The following is an 18,992-nucleotide window of genomic DNA, read 5'->3' as shown; positions in this document are numbered from 1 at the left end:
ATCTTCGGAGGGTATTACTTCATGATATCTAGATGTCACACCGTTGGATACATAGAGGGTTAGAGCACGTTTCGTTAAGCATTTAACCATATTAACTCAAGCTTGCTTTGCCCATGTACATCTCTGTTCTCATTCTTGGAAATCTCCCATCAGTGGTGGAAGTGCATTGTCTAAGTAGCACATCACGGGACAGTTTGAATAGATTTCAGCTCCCCTAGGGAACAAAAACCAGTTATTAGTCTCCTGCATGTTCTCATTTCCTCGTCCTCTTAGATCAGTAACAGGTAGGAAATATGCAGAGGAACACGAGTGTGTGTGGGAGCGAGAAAGAGAGAGAATGCCTGATTGTAAGGCTTTCTGAATCATTATTATAGAAGATCCAGTATCAGTGAAATAAACCAATAACGAACAGGAGATTGAATGCAACATTTTGAACACTACAAAATACTGACTTATCTAGAGTTTTCCCTCAGTTCACTGTTGAGATCGTTTTTGCCAGTGGTTAAATATGAGTTGTGGTTTGTTGTTTTTTTTTTGCTTTGCAGAATTAAACTGTTTAAGTTATTTTTCCTTAGTGTTCTGCTTTATTACCAAAAAGGTGTTTCAGACATCACAGCTTTTTGAGATCAGTTATTGCCATATTAAAATGCAGGTGAGGAATGGCCCCAGTTTGTAAAAACTGATGCCATATTTCATGGGTTTGGTATGCATGCTACTTTGTTTCCCTGGATTAAGCTACCTTGGCACTTCCTTGGTTTTTCACACAATGTTACTTTGTAAATACACTTGCATAGTAATTAAATTGAACTTTGACATTTGCAGTTTATGTACTTTAAAAATTGCTTTTAGTGCTGTTGACAATCGACAATAAGATGTCAGCACTGTTGTTTTTTTTTTAATGCTTCCTTTAAGAAAAATAATTTATTACAGGCGAGTACTTCATGGAGGACTTAATGTGCAGTTTCATTCATTCAGTCGTATTTACTGAGTGCTTACTACGTGCAAAGCACTGTACCGATCGCTTGGGAGAGTACAATACAACAAACAGACACAGTTCCTGCCCATAAAGAGCTCACAGTCTAGAGATTTTGGAAGCATGCAGTTGTTTTGTTTTAACTCTCCCAGTTAATCTAGTTTTGATTTCCCATTTTTTGAAAGTATCAGCTTTGGAGAATCAATCATTTACTGAGGGCTCACTGTGTGCAGAGCACTGTACTCTAGACTGTAAACTCATTGTGAGCAGGGAATATGATGTCTATTATATTGTTATATTGTACTCTCCTAAGCACTTTGTACAGTGCTCTGCACCCAGAGAGTGCTCAATAAATGATAGACTGACCTACTAAGCACTTGGGAGAGTAGAATATAACAGCATTGGTAGACATGTTCCCTGCCCATAAGTCATGACTCCATGCTTAAGATTTCACCTGGTTAGAGGATATTTACTGTTGAATGAAAGTTCTATTTCTTCAATTGCTTTAAAGAAATGCTTCTTTGTAAAGAAAATGATTGCTAGGGGACTCCAAATAGGTGGTGTTTTTGAATAAGTGAAACACTGAAAAAATCAGTGCCTTAGGGTGGACAGATTGGTCATTCTCTTTTGGATACACAATACTGTTATAATGTCACTGAAGAGAGTAAAATTTAAGACTTAACCTGAGTAATTTCCCCATGCTCATTGTGGACTGGGAATGTGTTTGTTATATTGTACTCTTCCAAGTGCTTAGTACAGTGCTGTGCACACAGTAAGTGCCCAATAAATAAGTCCAATCTTTTGGGGAACTAAATATGGGGAGCCCTAGGCCATTTAAAATACCACTCATAGGAGAGATATTTAAAGAGAGGGAGTAGATTGGATTGATGATTTTCAGATGAGGTTCATAAAAAGGAGTTTCCTTAGGTGGGAAATTACATTTAAAAGGAGGCTTTCTGGAGAGTTTTGATTCTAATGAAAGTGAGAACATTGTGAGATAGTAAAAAATAATAAGCTTGCTAATGGAGATACTAAAAGGAAATGATGTGTTAAAATGGGTATCTGATGGCCTCATTTTAGTTAGGATTCAAATTCTTGGTCCAAATTTCCATATCTTTGAGGCCTGAAAAGCATTTTTACTTTGTGACACATTATAACAGTTTCATCCATAATTCAGAAAATTTAGAATGGATGAGTGTTTTTTTATTCACTTTAGTCTCCGGTACAAAGTGTTTGGGTCAAAGTATAGATTTGAGGCTCCAGAAAATGTGTGTATATTCTGAATTTGCCTACCCATTTTCCTTCTGAATTATTTTACATTCACTGTCCACTTATAGAAATGGGGAAAATAATAAATGTCTTAGAAAAGAGCCTGGAATTGAATGAAAGCTAAATTGTTCTCTTATTCCCAGAAAGCAATACTGTTTTTACTCCAGGAATTTTCAATTTCAATTTTATCAGGAGGGCTTTCTTTTGATGGTATTCTGCTTATTTGGATTAGGAGTTATTGAGTATGAGCAATCTGATTTTTTTCTAATCTTTGCTTACCATTCTATAAATTGTGTCAAAATCCAAAGAGGATGGATATCATAACTAACCCAAAGCACAGTTTAGAATGCTTTTTGCCAGTAGAAGTGTTCTGTAAATACAGCATGTTTTCATTATTAACAGTAAATTAATTAAATGGGCTATTTCTTTAACACAGGTGTAGGTGGTCATTTAATCATAGAACCAGGTGGAGGCACATTGGCAAGGAGATGTACCCGAACATAAGGACGTAAGCTGTGCCGTAACTAGGGCAGATCAGTGGTCCAGGCTCATCCAGCCCAGTGTTTGGTCTCCAACGATAGCAACAGGGTGCTTGGACCATATAATGTTTTCCCTCCTGGACATACATCCTAAGGGTAAGGAATGTGCCATCTAATATCCCTGACCTTTGCTCAGTAGTTAAATGATTGGAAAACTATTGGAGAAGTTGCCTATAAGGTGCCTTTAACCAATTTTGAATGGCCATTTTAAAAATTAGAGACAATAAATTCTAATTAGAAGTTTTGTATCTGGTAGGGGACAGTAGGGAAGTCAATAAAAAGACTTCATATTTTTTCTGTTAATCCCTTAAAGTGTTAAAAGTAAAAACCCTGCTCATAAATTAGTTTATATTTAAAAATGCAGTCAGCTGTCTTTTAATGCTCATTTTCATTCTCCCTTTTGGATATCATATTCTTGGGAAATTAGAGATTACATTAGAAATTACATTTTTTTTTAGCAGTGTATGGCCACATATGTGATGGAGTGTCAGAAGAAAGATTTGTACTGGTATCAAAATACAGAGTCATATTTAGAATGTTTCTGCTGTGGAAATTTGCTAATATTTTCAAAAATGCAAACAAGTAAAAATGAGGCTCCAAAAATTAGAATTCTTAAAATTTTCCATTTGGGATTATTTTTACCCTAAATCTTTGTCTTTTAAACATTATCCTTAATTCCAAACTTTTTATAGTAGAATACTCCTCCTTCCCTCTCCTCCTCTGGCCCGTCTTTCTTATCATTTTCTTTTTCTATTTCTACTTAGTTCCTTAATTTCTTCTCATGTCCTTCCTTAGGCATTCTCTTTCCTTCCTTCTCCACTCCCCTTTCCAAAAAGCATGTTCTTAAAGCTTTCACAGAGGCCCAGATAAATTGTGACCATCAAAGAAATGCTCCCAGTGAGGCCCGTTTAGATTGGTGCCTCAACAGGTGCTCCGAGTCCCAGATGTCTTCAGTTAAGAAGAGCTACTCAACCCTGCAGAGAACTGCTGCTAAGAAGGCTGGAGACGGTGGGAGTGCTTCCCTGTCTTTTAAACCTTACTGCAGTCCAATTTCCATTAGTGACCTACTTAAGGTGTGAGTCTCCTATATAGTAAAATCCCAAGGTGTATAAGGTTATAATCATAAGATGTGTATCAGAAGAGACATGCACATGAGGTAAGCATGATCTGTTTCTAGAACTACTCTCTTGTGACCTCATAATATGAAGAGAAGCTTGCAAAGAAGGGGCTGGGGATTGTGTGCCTGAAGAATTTATAGGCAGTCTCTTCTCTGTTGGATTTTCAGCCATGGGTAGGTATGCAACAATTGTTTTTAAACCAGGCGAGTGCTGGGGGAATTAATTTTGTTGTTACAGGGCCACAGCCGTGGAATGTCTTGTCACTGCGGCAGTGGTTAACTGAAACATGAAGCTGTTTGTGATTTTTTTACAATTCAGTTCTTACCATCTCTCCTGGGCAAATCTTTAGGAACCTGGAAACTTGGTTCTGGAAAGAAAGTAAAATGATGCGTGTTTCCCCGCTCCCCTGGAATGTGTTTGTTTATATTGTTGTGTTGTACTCTCCCAAGTGCTCAATACAGTGTCCTGCACACAGTAAGCACTCTGTAAATACGATAGATTGATAGATGACTTCAGTAGGATTGTCAGAGGTTGGCATGCTAAAGATGGGGGCAGTAGAAGAGCTAGGTCCAGTTGAACTGGATATATTTGAAGGTGGTGCTGGATTATTAAATATTACCAAATTGCAGAGCAGTAAACCTTATTCTATAATGGCATTGATTTTAAGGAGTATTATAATCTGATGAGATACTTTAAAAGAATTGAAGGTAGGAAATATTGCTGCTTATCTTGAATAAGGAAAAAAGGTTTCCGATGTGGATTTTAATGTAAATATTCTTCGTTATAAAAAAAAAAGGTAGCCCGACCATCTTTCTAGTGCTCATTGAAAATTCTTTAATTTGTGTGAATTTATTGAATGAAAGGATCTTTTGCATATACTTGTACTTTAATATATTGAGTGAAAAATCAAGGAAAGAAACCCTTTTCTATTTCTATCTTTCATGCGTTTCTTGTTTTCAGGTGCCATGTAATGTATATAAAAAGTTTTGACCTCTTTCTCTAAATTTAGTGTTTAAGTGGCCTATGGTGCCTTAATGTTTTATAAATTAATTTGATTTTATGAGCTCAATTCTCCCAGTCTTTAAGTGCACTCTTGTGTAGGCACTTGGGGAGAAGCATGGACTCCCTGAGACCTTTTACCGATCAGATCACAACACAGCACACCTTGTAGCATGACAGATATAGCAGAAGTGCCGGAAACAACTCGAAGTCCTAAGGTATCAACGGAGCATTAACCCTTTAAAGCTTTTGACCTCCTTGCCAATAGACTTGGGATCCAGCAACTTCTGTGCAAATGAGGCTCAAAGAAGTTCATCCAGATCCTAAGGCTCCTCCACGATGGTATGGAGGGGCCTATCAGAGTGGAAGGTGCCCTGTCTGACCCCTCGACCTATCACTGGAATAAAGCAGAGCAATGTGATGGGCCCAGCCTTTTTAAACCTCATACCTGTTGAAGGATGCCATGAGAGAGCAGGAAGCTGGAATCCAAATATTCTTCCAGTTCAAGAGGAAATTCTTCCACCAGGATCAGAGGTCTTTGAGAAGGTTACCCGGAAACTGCTGTATGCTGTCAACCATTTTCCGGAGGCCCATATTTAAGGAGGCAGAGCTTTCTGTAAACTGCTTCGCTGTCAGGATGACCAAAAAGCCTGGAAAAAAAACGGAAGAAAAGCATCAGGGAAATGCTATACCCAGCTAACAGTTTTCTTCAACCCAGAGCCTAATAGTGCATAGGCAAAACACTTTTTGCAAGTTGACAGAATCTACTGTAGATAAACAGTGGCAGCGAGCACCCAGCTTCATACCAGATTGCAAGTCTGTGAAGTTTTGGTGGTGTTCAACATTCTGTGTGACCAAGGGCTGGACCTACCCCAGGGGGCATATCTGGCATCTGACGCTTACCCATATCACCTGTAAACCCAATTTGACATCAAGTGGCAGGTCAGAATTGCCAATGAGAAGGTCCTATTACACCATGGTGGGCTCAAGGTAACCCAGTAGTTCTGGGTGAAGAATGGATGATGGCAGACCACCCAGGCAGCCTTATGGTGAACTGAACGGTCATTGCGGGCCATCCCCTCCCCTCCAAAAGAACTGGACCACACATTACTTCCAAAGCTTTTCCTGTCTCTCTCAGAGGGCCGGGGCTTGCTCCATTCAAGAGCGAATGCCAGAGCTGGGTCAAGGCTTTCTCCCACCCCCAACTTTGAGCTGCGAAGCGGAACTCCCAGTCAAACGTGGGCCCAGCTTCCAGCTGAGAACTGACGGGAGCCCCAACTGCTTTTCTCGTGTGACCTACAAGCCTTGTGGAGGGTGTGTCTGTATTTTCCCCTCTCCACCCTTTGTCGGTATCTGCCTCCCTGACCTCTTTGTGCACATATTCGTAATCTATATGGGTACCTCCAAATCTGTCAATCAATTGAAGGCTTTTATTGAGCAGTAATCAATCAATGGCATTTATTGAGGGCTTCTGTGTGCAGAGCACTATACTAAGCACTATGTACAGTTCTAGCAGCCTGGGAGAGTACAGCAGTAGAAAGACAGGTTCCCGTTCCTCATTAATTCATTTATTCAATTGTATTTATTGAGTACTTACTGTTTGCAGAGCACTGTAATAATAATGGTATTTAAGTGCTTACTATGTGCAAAGCACTATTCTAAGTGCTGACTAAGTTCTTGGGAGAGTACAATACACCTCAAGGAGTTAACAATCTACTATGAGAGGGGCAGACAAAAATGACTGACTAAATTCATTAGTAAAATCATAAGGAATAACATACAAGCAGGATGAAGTACAAATTCATTAAGATAGCTGAGAAAATGGAATGTATAGAATGACCCTGTAAGTGTGTGTTGACTTTATGTGTGTACATATCCACCTTCCTTACTGTATGTGTGTGTGAGTGCGTACATGCACATGTCCCTGCAGCTTAGTCTCCCTTTGGCTCAGGAAAAGATTAGGTACCTGCCCCAGGACCCTCAGGCTTCATGGGCCCATCGATAGTCCTCTAAGTGGTCCACACTTCTGGGTCCAGAAATGTTTAAAGTGACTCAAAAGCCTAGGGTTCCTTGTTCAGGCCTAGACCGTCCTCGGTTGGAGAATGTCCAATAAAGAGTTCCAGGAACACTCACTCATCTTCCCCTCCGTATTCTCACTTCCGTGAGTGAGTACTACAGGGTGGAAGGGAGAGATGTCCAGAGCTAATCTTTGTCCTGGCTCCAAGGTAAGTTCTCCTGCTGTTGTGTTTTCTTAAAATAATTGAAATGTGTCATGGTCCACATAAGGACGGTGTATTGATGTGAGAATATTCATGAGGATTTCAGAGGAATGAATATAAAAATTTCAGATGTACTATTATTCTGGACATTTTGTACTGGAAAAATATTTTCATCACCTGATGTAGCATTTTGTATGATTTACATATTCCTATTTACTCATACACATATACATATCCACTCTGCCTCTTAAAATTGGAGTCCCACATTCACACAGACCCACAAATACACACACATACACAAACACACACCTACCTGCTGCAGGTAACACATCTAGGAGGAGCAGGAGCACATTGGAGACCTTGGAGAGCAGGTGACCAGGAGGGATCTGGGAGCGGAGGAATTCCTGACTACCATTTTTGATTCAGTTCCACAATCAGATCACTGCCCTGGCTATCTTTGCTCTCATTTCTGGCTGACTGGCCTCAGTTCAGAAAGGTGTGCCTGTGCCTCTCTGACCTTCAGCATACCCACCTTGAGCTTCTGGCCTCCACATTGCGCTCCAGCCTTAGTGCTTTGAGCCATGTGCCAACCTTGGGGCACCTGAAACTCTAATATTTTTGTTTGGGAAGGAGGTAAATGAATTTTACTGGGTTCAGTAACTTCATTGCAGTATTATCAGTGGACCGAGTTCTCACAACTGAGGAATAATTGAAAAGCAAATTTGATGTGCTTGTTCTTCAAATAATTGTACTGAACTGAATAATTTTTCTACAGAGAAAATATCAAGAAAATAGGTTAAAAATAATGGACTGAAATATATGGTTAGGTTGAACTGAAAATAATGCATAAAGTTGACAGCTTTCACACTGGAGGCATTTCACAGAAAAAGATAAGAATTATAACTTTGAAGAATTTGGTGATTTGGTCCAAAAATATCTAGCAGGAACTAGGACTACAAACAAAAACCCCCACGTGGCTCACAGTGTGACTATTAAGTCCCCATTTGAACAGCTTGGTGTGAGTAAACCTCAAGGATAATGAGCAACTATGTGATGAGAACAATATAATTGAAAATATAAGGGGGGAATAAGAATTTTTTTTTGCCAGAACAAAACATGTATTTATGATTCTAATGAAAACTAAGAGAAAACACACTGTTCATTCTTATCAAGGGTCTGACTCCGTATGGGGCAATTGGCCCTGGCTTTCAAGTTGGGGAAGCAATCAATCAATGGTATTTATTGAACACTTTGTATGTAAAGCCTATACTAAGCACTTGGGTTAGTACAATACAATAGGGTTTGTAGAATTGTACAAACTACAGTAGTACAGTTTAGAAGGGGACACAAGCATTGATACAAATTTCAGATAGGGGAAATGGGAGAATGTAAGGGAGGATATATACAGAAGTGTCATGGGGCTGAGGGTGGGGCAAATATCTAAGTGCATAAATTCTAATCTGAGCTCTGCCTTTTACCTGCTGTAAGACCTTTGGCAAGTCCCTTAACTCCTCTGTGCCTTAGTTCCATCATTTGCCTAATGGGGATTAAATACCTGTTCTCCCTCCTACTAGACTGTGAATCCTAGTGGGACCTTATTATCTTGTAACTACCCAGCGAAAGTGCAATGCCTGGCACATAGTAATTGCTTAACACACACCACAATTACTTTCATTATTAGTCTTCACATTATTTTGCTGCTTCATAGATTTTGCTTCTTTTTTCCCATGGAGTCCAGAATATGACCTATAGATCGTCTAGGGATTTTTCAGTGTTAGCCCTCCAAATTCTTTGGAAGCCAGTGAAGTGATGCAGGCAGAGGGGGCTGGTACAAATTTTCATTAGCTTCACTTGCTTCCTCCATATTCTTTCAGTTAATCAACTCTCCTCCCTCCCCCATGGCCTTTCCCTTTGTTTTCTATCCTAGCCTTCCTTTCTTCCATTTTCCTTCTCTTCTTTCTCCTCATAATCCTCCCTCTCTTCACTTCCCTTTTCTCCTGTTCTCTCCTTCCTCCTCTTCCTTCACTTTTCCTCTTCTTCTATCTTTTCTTCTCCCTTTTTCTCCTTTATTGGCTCCTTCAACATTTGCTTCTGCTTAAGCCTCTTCCACCCTTTCCTGCCTCCCTCACTCCATTCTTTGCTTGTTTGCCTTAGCGAGTGGTCAAGAGGGGCTTGAGTTATGACTGGAGTAGTGACTAAAATTTCATGTCGACACGAGTAAAGGGCAAGACCTAGTTTGTTTTTTTTTTGTTTCTGGCACCAAAGTTGTTGAACTTTAACCCTCACTAGGGCCTTGCTGCCCTTCATCTTTCTATTCAATAGTATTTATTGAGCGCTTACTATGTGCAGAGCACTGTACTAAGCGCTTGGGATGAACAAGTCGGCAACAGATACAGTCCCTGCCGTTTGACGGGCTTACAGTCTAATCGACGGGCTTATTTCTATGTTCTCACCCACATCCAGTGTATTGATTAGTACACTGGGTATGGGTGAGAACATAGAAAGATGAAGGGCAGCAAGGCCCTAGTGTCCAGGACCAAGAGAAAAAGAAGGGATCCTCTGGATCAGCAGCATGGTACCCAGCAGGGCTGTCCCCTCTGAGGGTGGATGCGGGCATCCACTTGCCAGCTCAACTGAGGCTCTGGCTCGGAGTCAGCACAGCAACTAAATCCCCAGGTGCAGTTAACAGGGTCAATTTATTGCACCCTGCCTGGTGTCCTGACCACTGTAAAAATATGCAAATTGATGCTTTTCAATATTGGGAGCTTTTTAGGACTTTGGGGGATCCTGGATACTCTTGAGGTGGTAAACAGGAGGTTTATAATAAAGGCAATCATTAAATTCCATTGTGTGGAGCTGACCTGCAGCTGCCTCCTGGAAGAGAGTATGTGTGTGTGTACACACTGGCATGCAGGCACGTTTAGGGATAGTGGGAGAATTGGTGCAAAGCAAACTTTAGATTTAATGAATATGAATACATGAATGATTTGTGACTGTAGTAACAGTTTGCAACCATACAACTATCCCTTCAGCTGAGCATCAGCTATCTGATGCTAGAGATGTGTTCATATAATTGCATATTTATATTCTGTCATGCATCAATTCAACCAGTTCTGTTACAGATTATGTCTTCCTTTTTGTTTTCTGCATTTAGAGAAGATTTGAAGAAGAAAACTGGGCATAAACTGAGTAAAGCCAAACAGAGGAGAAATAGAAGAAGAAATAGAAAACTGAAGAATGACAGTAAAATTCTGGAGAAAAGGCCAGATGATACTTTAAGTCATCTTGCACCAGAGGACCAGGACACATCAGAGAGTGAAGAGGAAGACTCAGAAGAAGAGGGTAAAGTTGGAGACCCAGGACAGACTTTAATAATTTCTGAAAATCGCTGCAGCTGGGCAAGGGACTCATCCCAAAAACCTGACTTGGAAAAAGAAACCTTCCCAAATGTCTTCTCAGAGATTTCTGTAGCACTGTCAGGACCACCAAAGAGTCATTCACTTGGAGAAAGCAGTAATCTGTTTCTTGTAAATATGACCTCTAGCCAGAGTAAAAAATTGTACACTCATGCATTTGAGCAACAGATAATGGATCAGAACCCAAATCTTGTAGGAAACCGAACTAATTCCTGTACAGGGAATGATCGGCGCTCCGGTATGAAAGCAGAAAACTGTATTGAAGTGAGTCACACAATGGTGTTAGACATTTGTGACAGATTTGTTTCTGCTAAGACGACATATGTACTCAAGGAGGAAAGTGCCATAATTAGTGAAAATCACAAGAAAAAGGAAGCCTTGTCTAATCATTGTAGATCTGTTTCAGATAGTTTTAAAGGTGAACATAAATCCAGTCCAAATAAAACAAATAGTTGGGCCTTTTTTTCAACTTGTTCACCTGATGAACGAATGCAGTTGGGCTCTGGAAGCAATGCCCTATTGGGGAGCTGGCCAGAGGGTCCTCACAAGTTCGTCTGTGAGCAGAGACAAAGGAAAGGCAGGCAGCCCAAAGGAGCCTGTTCGGACAGCACTGTGGGACGGATTGAATTGGTCTGCCATTCGAAAGCAGCAGAAGGAACCAGTCCACAAACACTGAGAGAGAATGACTGTCATTTATGGGAGGAAGATCTGTCGCTTCCCAATACTGAAAAGACACATATGATTCCAGTCATCGAAACAGGAGGGAATGTTCTCAGAAACCACTTTGCTCTGCAGACGCAGACATCAGTTGCAACGGAGAAAAAAGGGAGACCCAGAAGGATTTTCAACCTGGCTCCAAACTTTCATCTCCCTAGACTGACTGCAATTCTTATAAAAGAGAGGGACAAGGATACACTCTTAACCAACAGCCGCTGGTTGGAAAATATTGTGGAAACAGAAAAGAGCAGTCTTCCTGAGGTGGACCATGAAAAGGGGAATGAGCAAGGACCCTTAGTAGCCTATAATCAGCCACCCCAGTATTATCACGATCCGCTTGAAATTGCTTCATCTCGCTCTGGTGTCAAACCTCATTCTCACATTATCTTGCTGAGATCTCCTGGGTGTCTTTCTGAAAAATTTCTTCCTCCACTGCTGCACTGTACCTCTAGTTTATTGAAGGTTTCTTTCATTCGTGAGAAACAACTTCTGCCCTTGAAGCTGCAGGCCGTCGGGGGAAATAAACAGAAAGGAAGGGAACTAACTTCAGAGATTTTCAAGAGTGAGCCTGATATTTTGTCCTCAGTTAGAGTCACATCTGAGTATCCTACTCATTTTAATGTCTTTTCGGGAGGTTTGAGTGAAAAGCTGCCCAAGAGGAACAAACCAGAGCCATTGCAATCTTTACAAATGGAAGACAATCAAGATTCGATAAATCCTACACCCGATTCCATTGCCCTACCCTTATCCCTGGGATTTGCTCTCCAACTTGTAGGGCTGTTTGGATCTCCTGGAGTTCCCATAGGTAATATTTTTCAATTGATTTTAATAAATTTGCCAGGATTTTATTATAGTGGTCTACTGACAGTTGTTAAAACATGTTCAAAGGTTTCCACTTAATGCATTACTTTGGTAGGGTGGTGTAGCATTAGAATATTCCCCATAAATTTGGGGTGGGTTTTTTTTGACAATTTCACCTTACATTGCATTAAGATTTCTAGAAGGATGAAAATAAATTATTCTGAGTACTCTGTGAAAACAAAGTTAGGCAAGGGCTTCTATCTAAGAAGTCTAGATGATGGTTAGAAGAATAACATATTCTAAGAAGAGCAGGTGACACCAGGAGAAACTAGATAATGTACTAATGACTGAGTGCCTACTGTCTGCAGTGAACTGTACTAAGCACTTGGGAGGGTAAAATAGAGGTAGAAGACTACTTCTTCCCTCAAGGAACTTACAATATAATGGGGGAGATAGGTACTGAATAATTTACAGATAGAAGAGAATGGGAAGATGACTTTGTGAATGAGTGTTTAGACAGTGGAGCGTGTAAGTTGACCTGTCAAGAAATGCTACGGGTGGTTGTAAATGGATTAGTGTTGAGTTGGTAGTTTGGAGGATTTGACTTGGGGCGTTAGGAAATTAATCAAGGAATGACTCCTATAAGGAGAGAAATTTCATAAAGCCTTTGAAGATGGGGAGAGCTGTGGTCCGATAGCATGATGCAGGTTTACATGCTGTAATGATATTCTTCCTTCACACAAAATTCATCAGGAATGTAACTGCCATGTTTTGGAAGAACTGAGTTTTCATCATTTAGCCCTTCTATATCATCTTGGCCCCAGCGCAAGTGAAACTAGGTAAGACTGAAGAAATATGGCCCATTTTGTTGTTTTTCATAGAGTCGTTGCTGCCGGATGACTTCACAGTTCCCCTTGACTGGAAAACCCTGAAGATGATCCATTTGCAGTGGAAGAATTCAGTAGAGGTATATTACTGTGTCTTACAGGGCCCTTTCTGACTGACATGATTCTTAAAAAATATCTGGAGAGTGTTCAGTACAGAATGTAACCATCAAGCCCAGAGGCGAAAGGGTAGACTTCAAATTGAAACGAGGAAAAAATGTACCTGCATTTGTATGGGGGAAGAAATGTTCAATATGTACATTGGTTTGCAAATCCAGTGGGACAGTTTGGTAAGGAGGAAATTGCATATATGCACCCTCTATTGGATATATGGATACATTTTGGAGTCCCTGGGGAGCTATTCTATGCAAACTGGGGATTCCCTATACAAAATAATTGTTTTTTCATCCAACAGTAGCATTTATTGACTGCCTACTATGTGCAGAGCAGTGCCTTAAGATTAGCAGCCATGATCATTGCCCTCAAAGAGTTTACAGGCTATTAGGGGAGAAAGACATTGAAATGACTTTTGCAGATAGGAGGAAGAAGGCAAGGCAGTTAAAATTTTTACAAAAGTTACTGAACACCTCTCATTGCATTGTATTATTTCTAGGAACGGCAGAAAAAGATTAGCCAGCAGAGCAAGAAGTCCTTAATTTGTAAGTACAGCTGCTCCCAGAAGATCCTAATGTTCATATTGTTTGCAAGGAAGGAAACTTGGTTCTGTGAACTGCTAATGTAAACTTGCATGGAAAACTTAAACACAAAAGGATAGGAAATTGGGTTGTGATCATAGCAGCCTCCAATCTGCTCTTTGTATGTGTTTAGTTCTGCTGCATTCTGTAAGATTTAGGCTTCCAGTTCATAGAAAATACTAAAGTTAGGTCTCTGAATTTATTTCCAGGGCTTTAGTGGTTGCAAATTTCTTTTAGTATTCTATGAATAAGGAGTTTGGAGGAGGAAAGAGAAGTAAACAGAAACATCTCTGAAATGAGGAATAAAAATGAAAATGAGATAGCTCGCACATAAGCATAGTTTTAAATTGACATCAGGCTGACATTACACTAAACATTTTGCACTTTGCTTTGTATGTTTAATCATCGAAGTAAACCCAGCTATCTCTGTTTCAGTTGTGCTCTTACCTGGAATTCTGCATTGTGCAATCACTTTATGCAATCTTCAGGCATTCGATTGGAATGCTTTAGTTCAAAAAAAAAAACTGGCTGCTTGAGAAATGTATATTCTCTATTTAGAATGTTCATGCCTATCCAGTAAAAGCTGAAGAATCAAAATTATGTTTTCTAGGCCAACTAGAAAGAGAAAGATGTTGGAAAGGATGGAAGAAGGACAGGAGATTTGGGAGGGGAAGTTCAGATATTTGGGGGAATTTCTGGGAAATGGGGGCTGGGTATATGTCGAGAAATGAGAGGGGGGAAGAATCACTGAAGAGGGAAAAAGGGCTAATTGAAGTTTCAAAACTGAGAACCTGTGGGGAGGAATTGACTCTAGTGTTGGGGGTTTGTCCTAGTGCCTCTCACACTTTCTGATCCTTTTTCATTGTGTTCCCATTGGGGCATCGAGTGCAGTGAGCAAGTAGGTGGGAAGGGGTGCAACACCCTGTGACGTGCATATGCAGGCTTTTCCTCCATCAACCGGCACCAGGCCGAGGCAGGATTAGAACTCAATTCCCCTGATTCCCAGAGCTGTGCTCTTTCCAGCATAGTCCTAGTAGATAGAGTACGGGCCTAGAAGTAAGAAGGTCTTTGGTTCTAATCCCAGCTCTGCCACTTATCTGCTGTGTGACTTTGGGCCAGGCACTTAACTTCTCTGTGCCTCATTTACCTCATTTGTAAAATGGGGATTAAGACTGTGAGCCCCATGTGGGACATGGACTATGTCCAAGCTGATTGGCTTATACCTACCCCAGTGCTTAGTACAATGCCTGGCACATAATGAGTGCTTAACAAATACCATTAGAAAAAAAAACAAACTCAGGGCAGGGCTAATCATGGGAGACGGTTGGGTGGATGGTGGGGATGGGGTTGGGGAAGGGTCAGTCAGATGAAGGAAGGTGGGAGTGGGGTGGGAACTGTAAATCGTTGGAGAAGGCTTGGAGGGGCCAAGCCCTAAGGATTTAATATTGTTGGTATTGGTTAAAGCGCTTACTATGTGCAGAGCACTGTTCTAAGTGCTGGGGTAGATACAGGGTAATCAGGTTGTCCCACATGAGGCTCACAGTCTTAATCCCCATTTTACAGATGAGGGAACTGAGGCCCAGAGAAGTGAAATGACTTGCCCACAGTCACACAGACAAGTGGCAGAGCTGGGATTCGAACCCATGACCTCTGACTCCCAAGCCTGGACTCTTTCTACTGAGCCATGCAGAGGGTCTAGAGTAGAAGTATGGGGGGTAATCCTGAAACCATGGTGAGATAGTGTTTCCTACTGACCCAGTCCTAGCCTCCTCATCCCTCACAGTTCCCCTTATAACAATTTTCTGACTTCCAAACTGAGACCAAAGCCCTCTGGAGTTCTAGCCTGGAGCACCTACCACTCCTATAATCCCTTTGGCAAGATTTTGATGTGGAGATTTGGGAAGAGGGGATGGATGAATGGAGGGAAAACTTAGTTAGCCATGGGGGTTGTTGGTGAGGAATCCGGTCCTCGGATAAATGGAACCCAGGATGTTATAGACAAGAAATCCTGACTTCTTTTTGACTCTTTACAATAAAGACAGACATTTGAATTCTAGAATATAGTTCTAATTACAGTGATTCCGTTTGTAGCTGATCTTTCCAGACTCAGGGCTGCAGATAAGCCTGACCACCAGGAGGAACAAGAATATTCCAAAAGGAGCCTGCCAAAAGGGGACAGAGAGGACAGTTTTCCGGTGAATACCCGTGCTGATTGGGTTTCCATGTCAAACCGATCATAATGGACGATCTTTATAAAGACTTGCATCCAGAAAGAAGGTAAATGTTTCCTTGTACTTTAAAGCCCCCAAAATGTTTCCATAAACATAGGGACAGGCACGTCCTTAATTATTCCCTTTTTAACACCACTGAAGTCCAAACTTTTCTCTGTCGCTCAAGTAATGAAGTCATCCATGAGAGTTACTGGCAAACAGTATTGGGACTGGTATTGCACTAATAGTATATTAGTATAACATCCTATATAGTATATAGTAACATCCTATATAGTATAATATATACTAGTATAATATATACTAGTATATATTATAGTATAACATCCTTGCACTAATAGTATATTACTAGCACCCGTGTACTCTCAGGATCAGTACTAGTAGTAGCTTGAAAGTGCTAAGGGTAGTTAGTGTACTACTGACATGGTATTTACAGAGCACTTACCGTGTGCAGAGCAGTGTGGTGAGCACTTGGGAAAGCACAATACCAAGAGGATTGGTAAGCAAGATCCTTGCCCACGAGAAGCTTGTAGTCTATGGGAGGAAGCAGATATTAAATTACCGACGGGAAATAGTACAGATATTAGTACTCACTGATCCACTACAGTCCAGCCTGCACGCTCGGCTCCCCAAATGCCACCCTACTCTCTGAATTTCAGTCGTGGTGTCCTGTCGCCGACCCTTGCCCATGTCCACCCTCGGACCTGGAACCTCCTGCTTCTTCCTATCCAACAGTCCACTGCTCTCCCCACCTTCAAAACCCTACTAAAATCCCATCTCCTCCAAGAGGACTTTTCTAGGACCTCACTTCGCAAAACCCACCCTCCCCTTGGTGTTGACTATGCACTTGGCTGTCACCCCTTCAGCACTTTCACTCACCCCGACCTCACAGCTTTTATGTACTTACCTTTGTATTTCCCATTTCCCTAATCTTTATTATGTGCCTTGCCCCATAGACTGCAAGCCCCTCGTGGGCAGGGATTGAGTTAGCCAACTTTGTTGTAATGCACTCTCCCAAGTGCTCTGTACAGTGCTCAGCACACAGTGAACACTCAATACCGTTGATTACAAGTATTAGCTTCCTTGCATTAAGAGTGTTTGCACTGGTATTAGCAGCAGTGTACTAATAATATTAGTGCTGTTTGGCTTTTTCCTAAATGGGATCCATTGCCAATAACCATTTGTTTTCCAAAGGATTAGAAGGTCCCTCATTCCAGTCAGGAATGGGGGTGGAGGTGGGGGAGTAGGGGAGAGGGTGGATGAGGGAAGAGGAGTTTAGATTTTGGTGAAAGTGACAGCACAGGGGCAGTGTAAATCGGGGGTGTGGATGTGCAACACAGAATTGAATTACATTAGTCGCTATTGCACTGCTTTAAAAAAATTATTTTATGTTTCAGATCTGTCTCATTTTTGGCACCTCCCAGACCGGAAGGACCCGGAAAGGCCTCGGTTTCCAACTAAGGGGAAAATGGATTGGCAGGATTGAATTCAAACCCCCGGTCCTTTTGACAGTCCCCTTTTTGCTCTGATTCCTCTGCCCCAACTTCCCTGTTTCTCCTTCCTGTTAAGCAATAAAAAGCAAAAGAAAATGGAAATAATTTGTGAGCATTTCTTCCTCCTCAGGAAGCAGATTTCAGGATCTTACTTACAGTGTGTGTAACTCTGGGTGGCACCTGGAGGAGGGAGACAAGACATCCAGGTCAGTTGATTGAAAACTGAACAAAACCCAACCATCCATCTGGACCACCCTGCCCAGGCTCATGAGGGGTACTTATTCTGGATGCCGTCCTCCTGACGGCATTTTCAGATTCTGGAAAGCGGCGGGACAAATGGGCTGTTTTGTAAAGTGTGAGATGTCAAGACATCATATCGCTGATGATTTCTGGACACCAACCTTACAGTTTTTCTTTCCTCACTTGGGAGGAACAAAGCTGAAATCTTCTCGAGTGCCCTGGCCCGTCTTTTCAGTATCTCTGTGGTTCCCAGTCAATTCCCAAGTCTCCCAAAATGTTCCCTGGATTCTAACCCATCCTACATCCTCAGGCCAGTGTCACTGTGATCCCCACCGGGAAAAACTTTGTTCTAAGGGTGGTTGCCAACCAAAAAGCCATAGTGACCTTTATGATTCTATTTTCTCTATGTGGTGGTGAGGCATCAAACTCCAGCCCAAGTCTGTGAGGTGGTTTTGACATCCAACCTCTTGGGAATCCTTGGAAGACACGTTCAGCTTCTGGAGCCATTTCACCACTGCCAACTGTGAACCATCCTCAACCTCAAACGGCAAGACGAGATTCCCAACGACGAGGCCTCGGAACGCAGGCAGCTCACCAGCATCGAAGCAATGCTCACGGCAACGCGGATCCAATGGGCCGGGCGTGAGAAAAGAAGGGATGACGGCTGGGTACCTAATAATCTGCTGTGGTAAACTGAAAAGAGGGATACTTAAGGGAGGGTGGAACAGTCTGAAGCAATGTCACCCAAACCAGTCAAGCAGTCAGGAGAGGGGGGGTTGCTCTCTTTGAGCAAATACTGCGTGGAGATTGGGATACCAGAAGGCAGATTCAGGAACAGAGCCAGTCCCTGTTGTGTGATTTCTGTCTTTCATTTTGTCTTGTTTCCCCTTTTCTAAACCAACCCTTGCTTCTCCACCCATTTCCAGGCAGACTGCTACAGGCCTCCTCTTATTTTTCACTCCAGCTAGGTCTGCTGGGTTGATTTATGGTTTGAGCAGCTGTTAATTTAATAGAGTTTGAGCACAAGCGTTCCTGAGGCAATTTTACAATTTGTAAATCTCTTTTAGGATCGCATAATGCAATAACTCCCTCTGTCTTCTGCGAGCCCTGCGGTGAGAGTGGCACCCAGTGTGTACTGGTATACTGTAACCTTTAATTTCCATTCTGTTTCATGACAGAGGGTTTCATTCTCAAGGGGATTAGCCCGACTTGGCCCCGAATCTTTTCGGTTCCCAGAAGCGGAAAGGTCTTTCCGGGCTGGGTTATTCAGAAGGGTTCGGTCGTTCAGGACAGTGGGCCGGGGAAGGGATACTATATTTCTGGTAGAACCCGGCCCCCCGAAACTTTTGTTAATAATCGTGATCATAGAGAAGCAGCGTGGCTCAGTGGAACCAGCACGGG

General features: G+C 41.7%; 1 protein-coding gene across 6 annotated transcripts in view; it reads left to right on the top strand.

Annotated features, from left to right (window-relative positions):
* LOC100079951 (NEDD4 binding protein 2 like 2) overlaps nt 1-17,453 on the top strand; it is a 31,673-nt gene extending 14,220 nt beyond the window's left edge. For 3 of the 6 annotated variants that reach the window (XM_029048044.2, XM_029048043.2, XM_001510814.5), the window contains 5 exons: nt 10,272-12,055; nt 12,933-13,018; nt 13,549-13,594; nt 15,722-15,907; nt 17,256-17,453. In XM_029048044.2, coding sequence (XP_028903877.1) covers nt 10,272-12,055; nt 12,933-13,018; nt 13,549-13,594; nt 15,722-15,870 — 2,065 coding nt within the window. In that variant the 3' untranslated portion in view covers nt 15,871-15,907; nt 17,256-17,453. Of the gene's footprint in view, nt 1-2,678; nt 2,878-3,720; nt 3,938-10,271; nt 12,056-12,932; nt 13,020-13,548; nt 13,595-15,721; nt 15,908-17,255 lie in introns of those variants that run through there. The other 3 variants (XM_039914886.1, XR_005661160.1, XR_005661159.1) reach the window with 3 other exon arrangements.
* Nucleotides 17,454-18,992: the final 1,539 nt, after the last annotated feature.

The sequence above is a fragment of the Ornithorhynchus anatinus genome, chromosome 20 (genome assembly GCF_004115215.2).
Source record: "Ornithorhynchus anatinus isolate Pmale09 chromosome 20, mOrnAna1.pri.v4, whole genome shotgun sequence".
NCBI classification, from domain to species: Eukaryota; Metazoa; Chordata; class Mammalia; order Monotremata; family Ornithorhynchidae; genus Ornithorhynchus; species Ornithorhynchus anatinus.
Note: the sequence above shows the minus strand (reverse complement) of the source record. Positions and strands in the feature narration are given on the sequence as shown.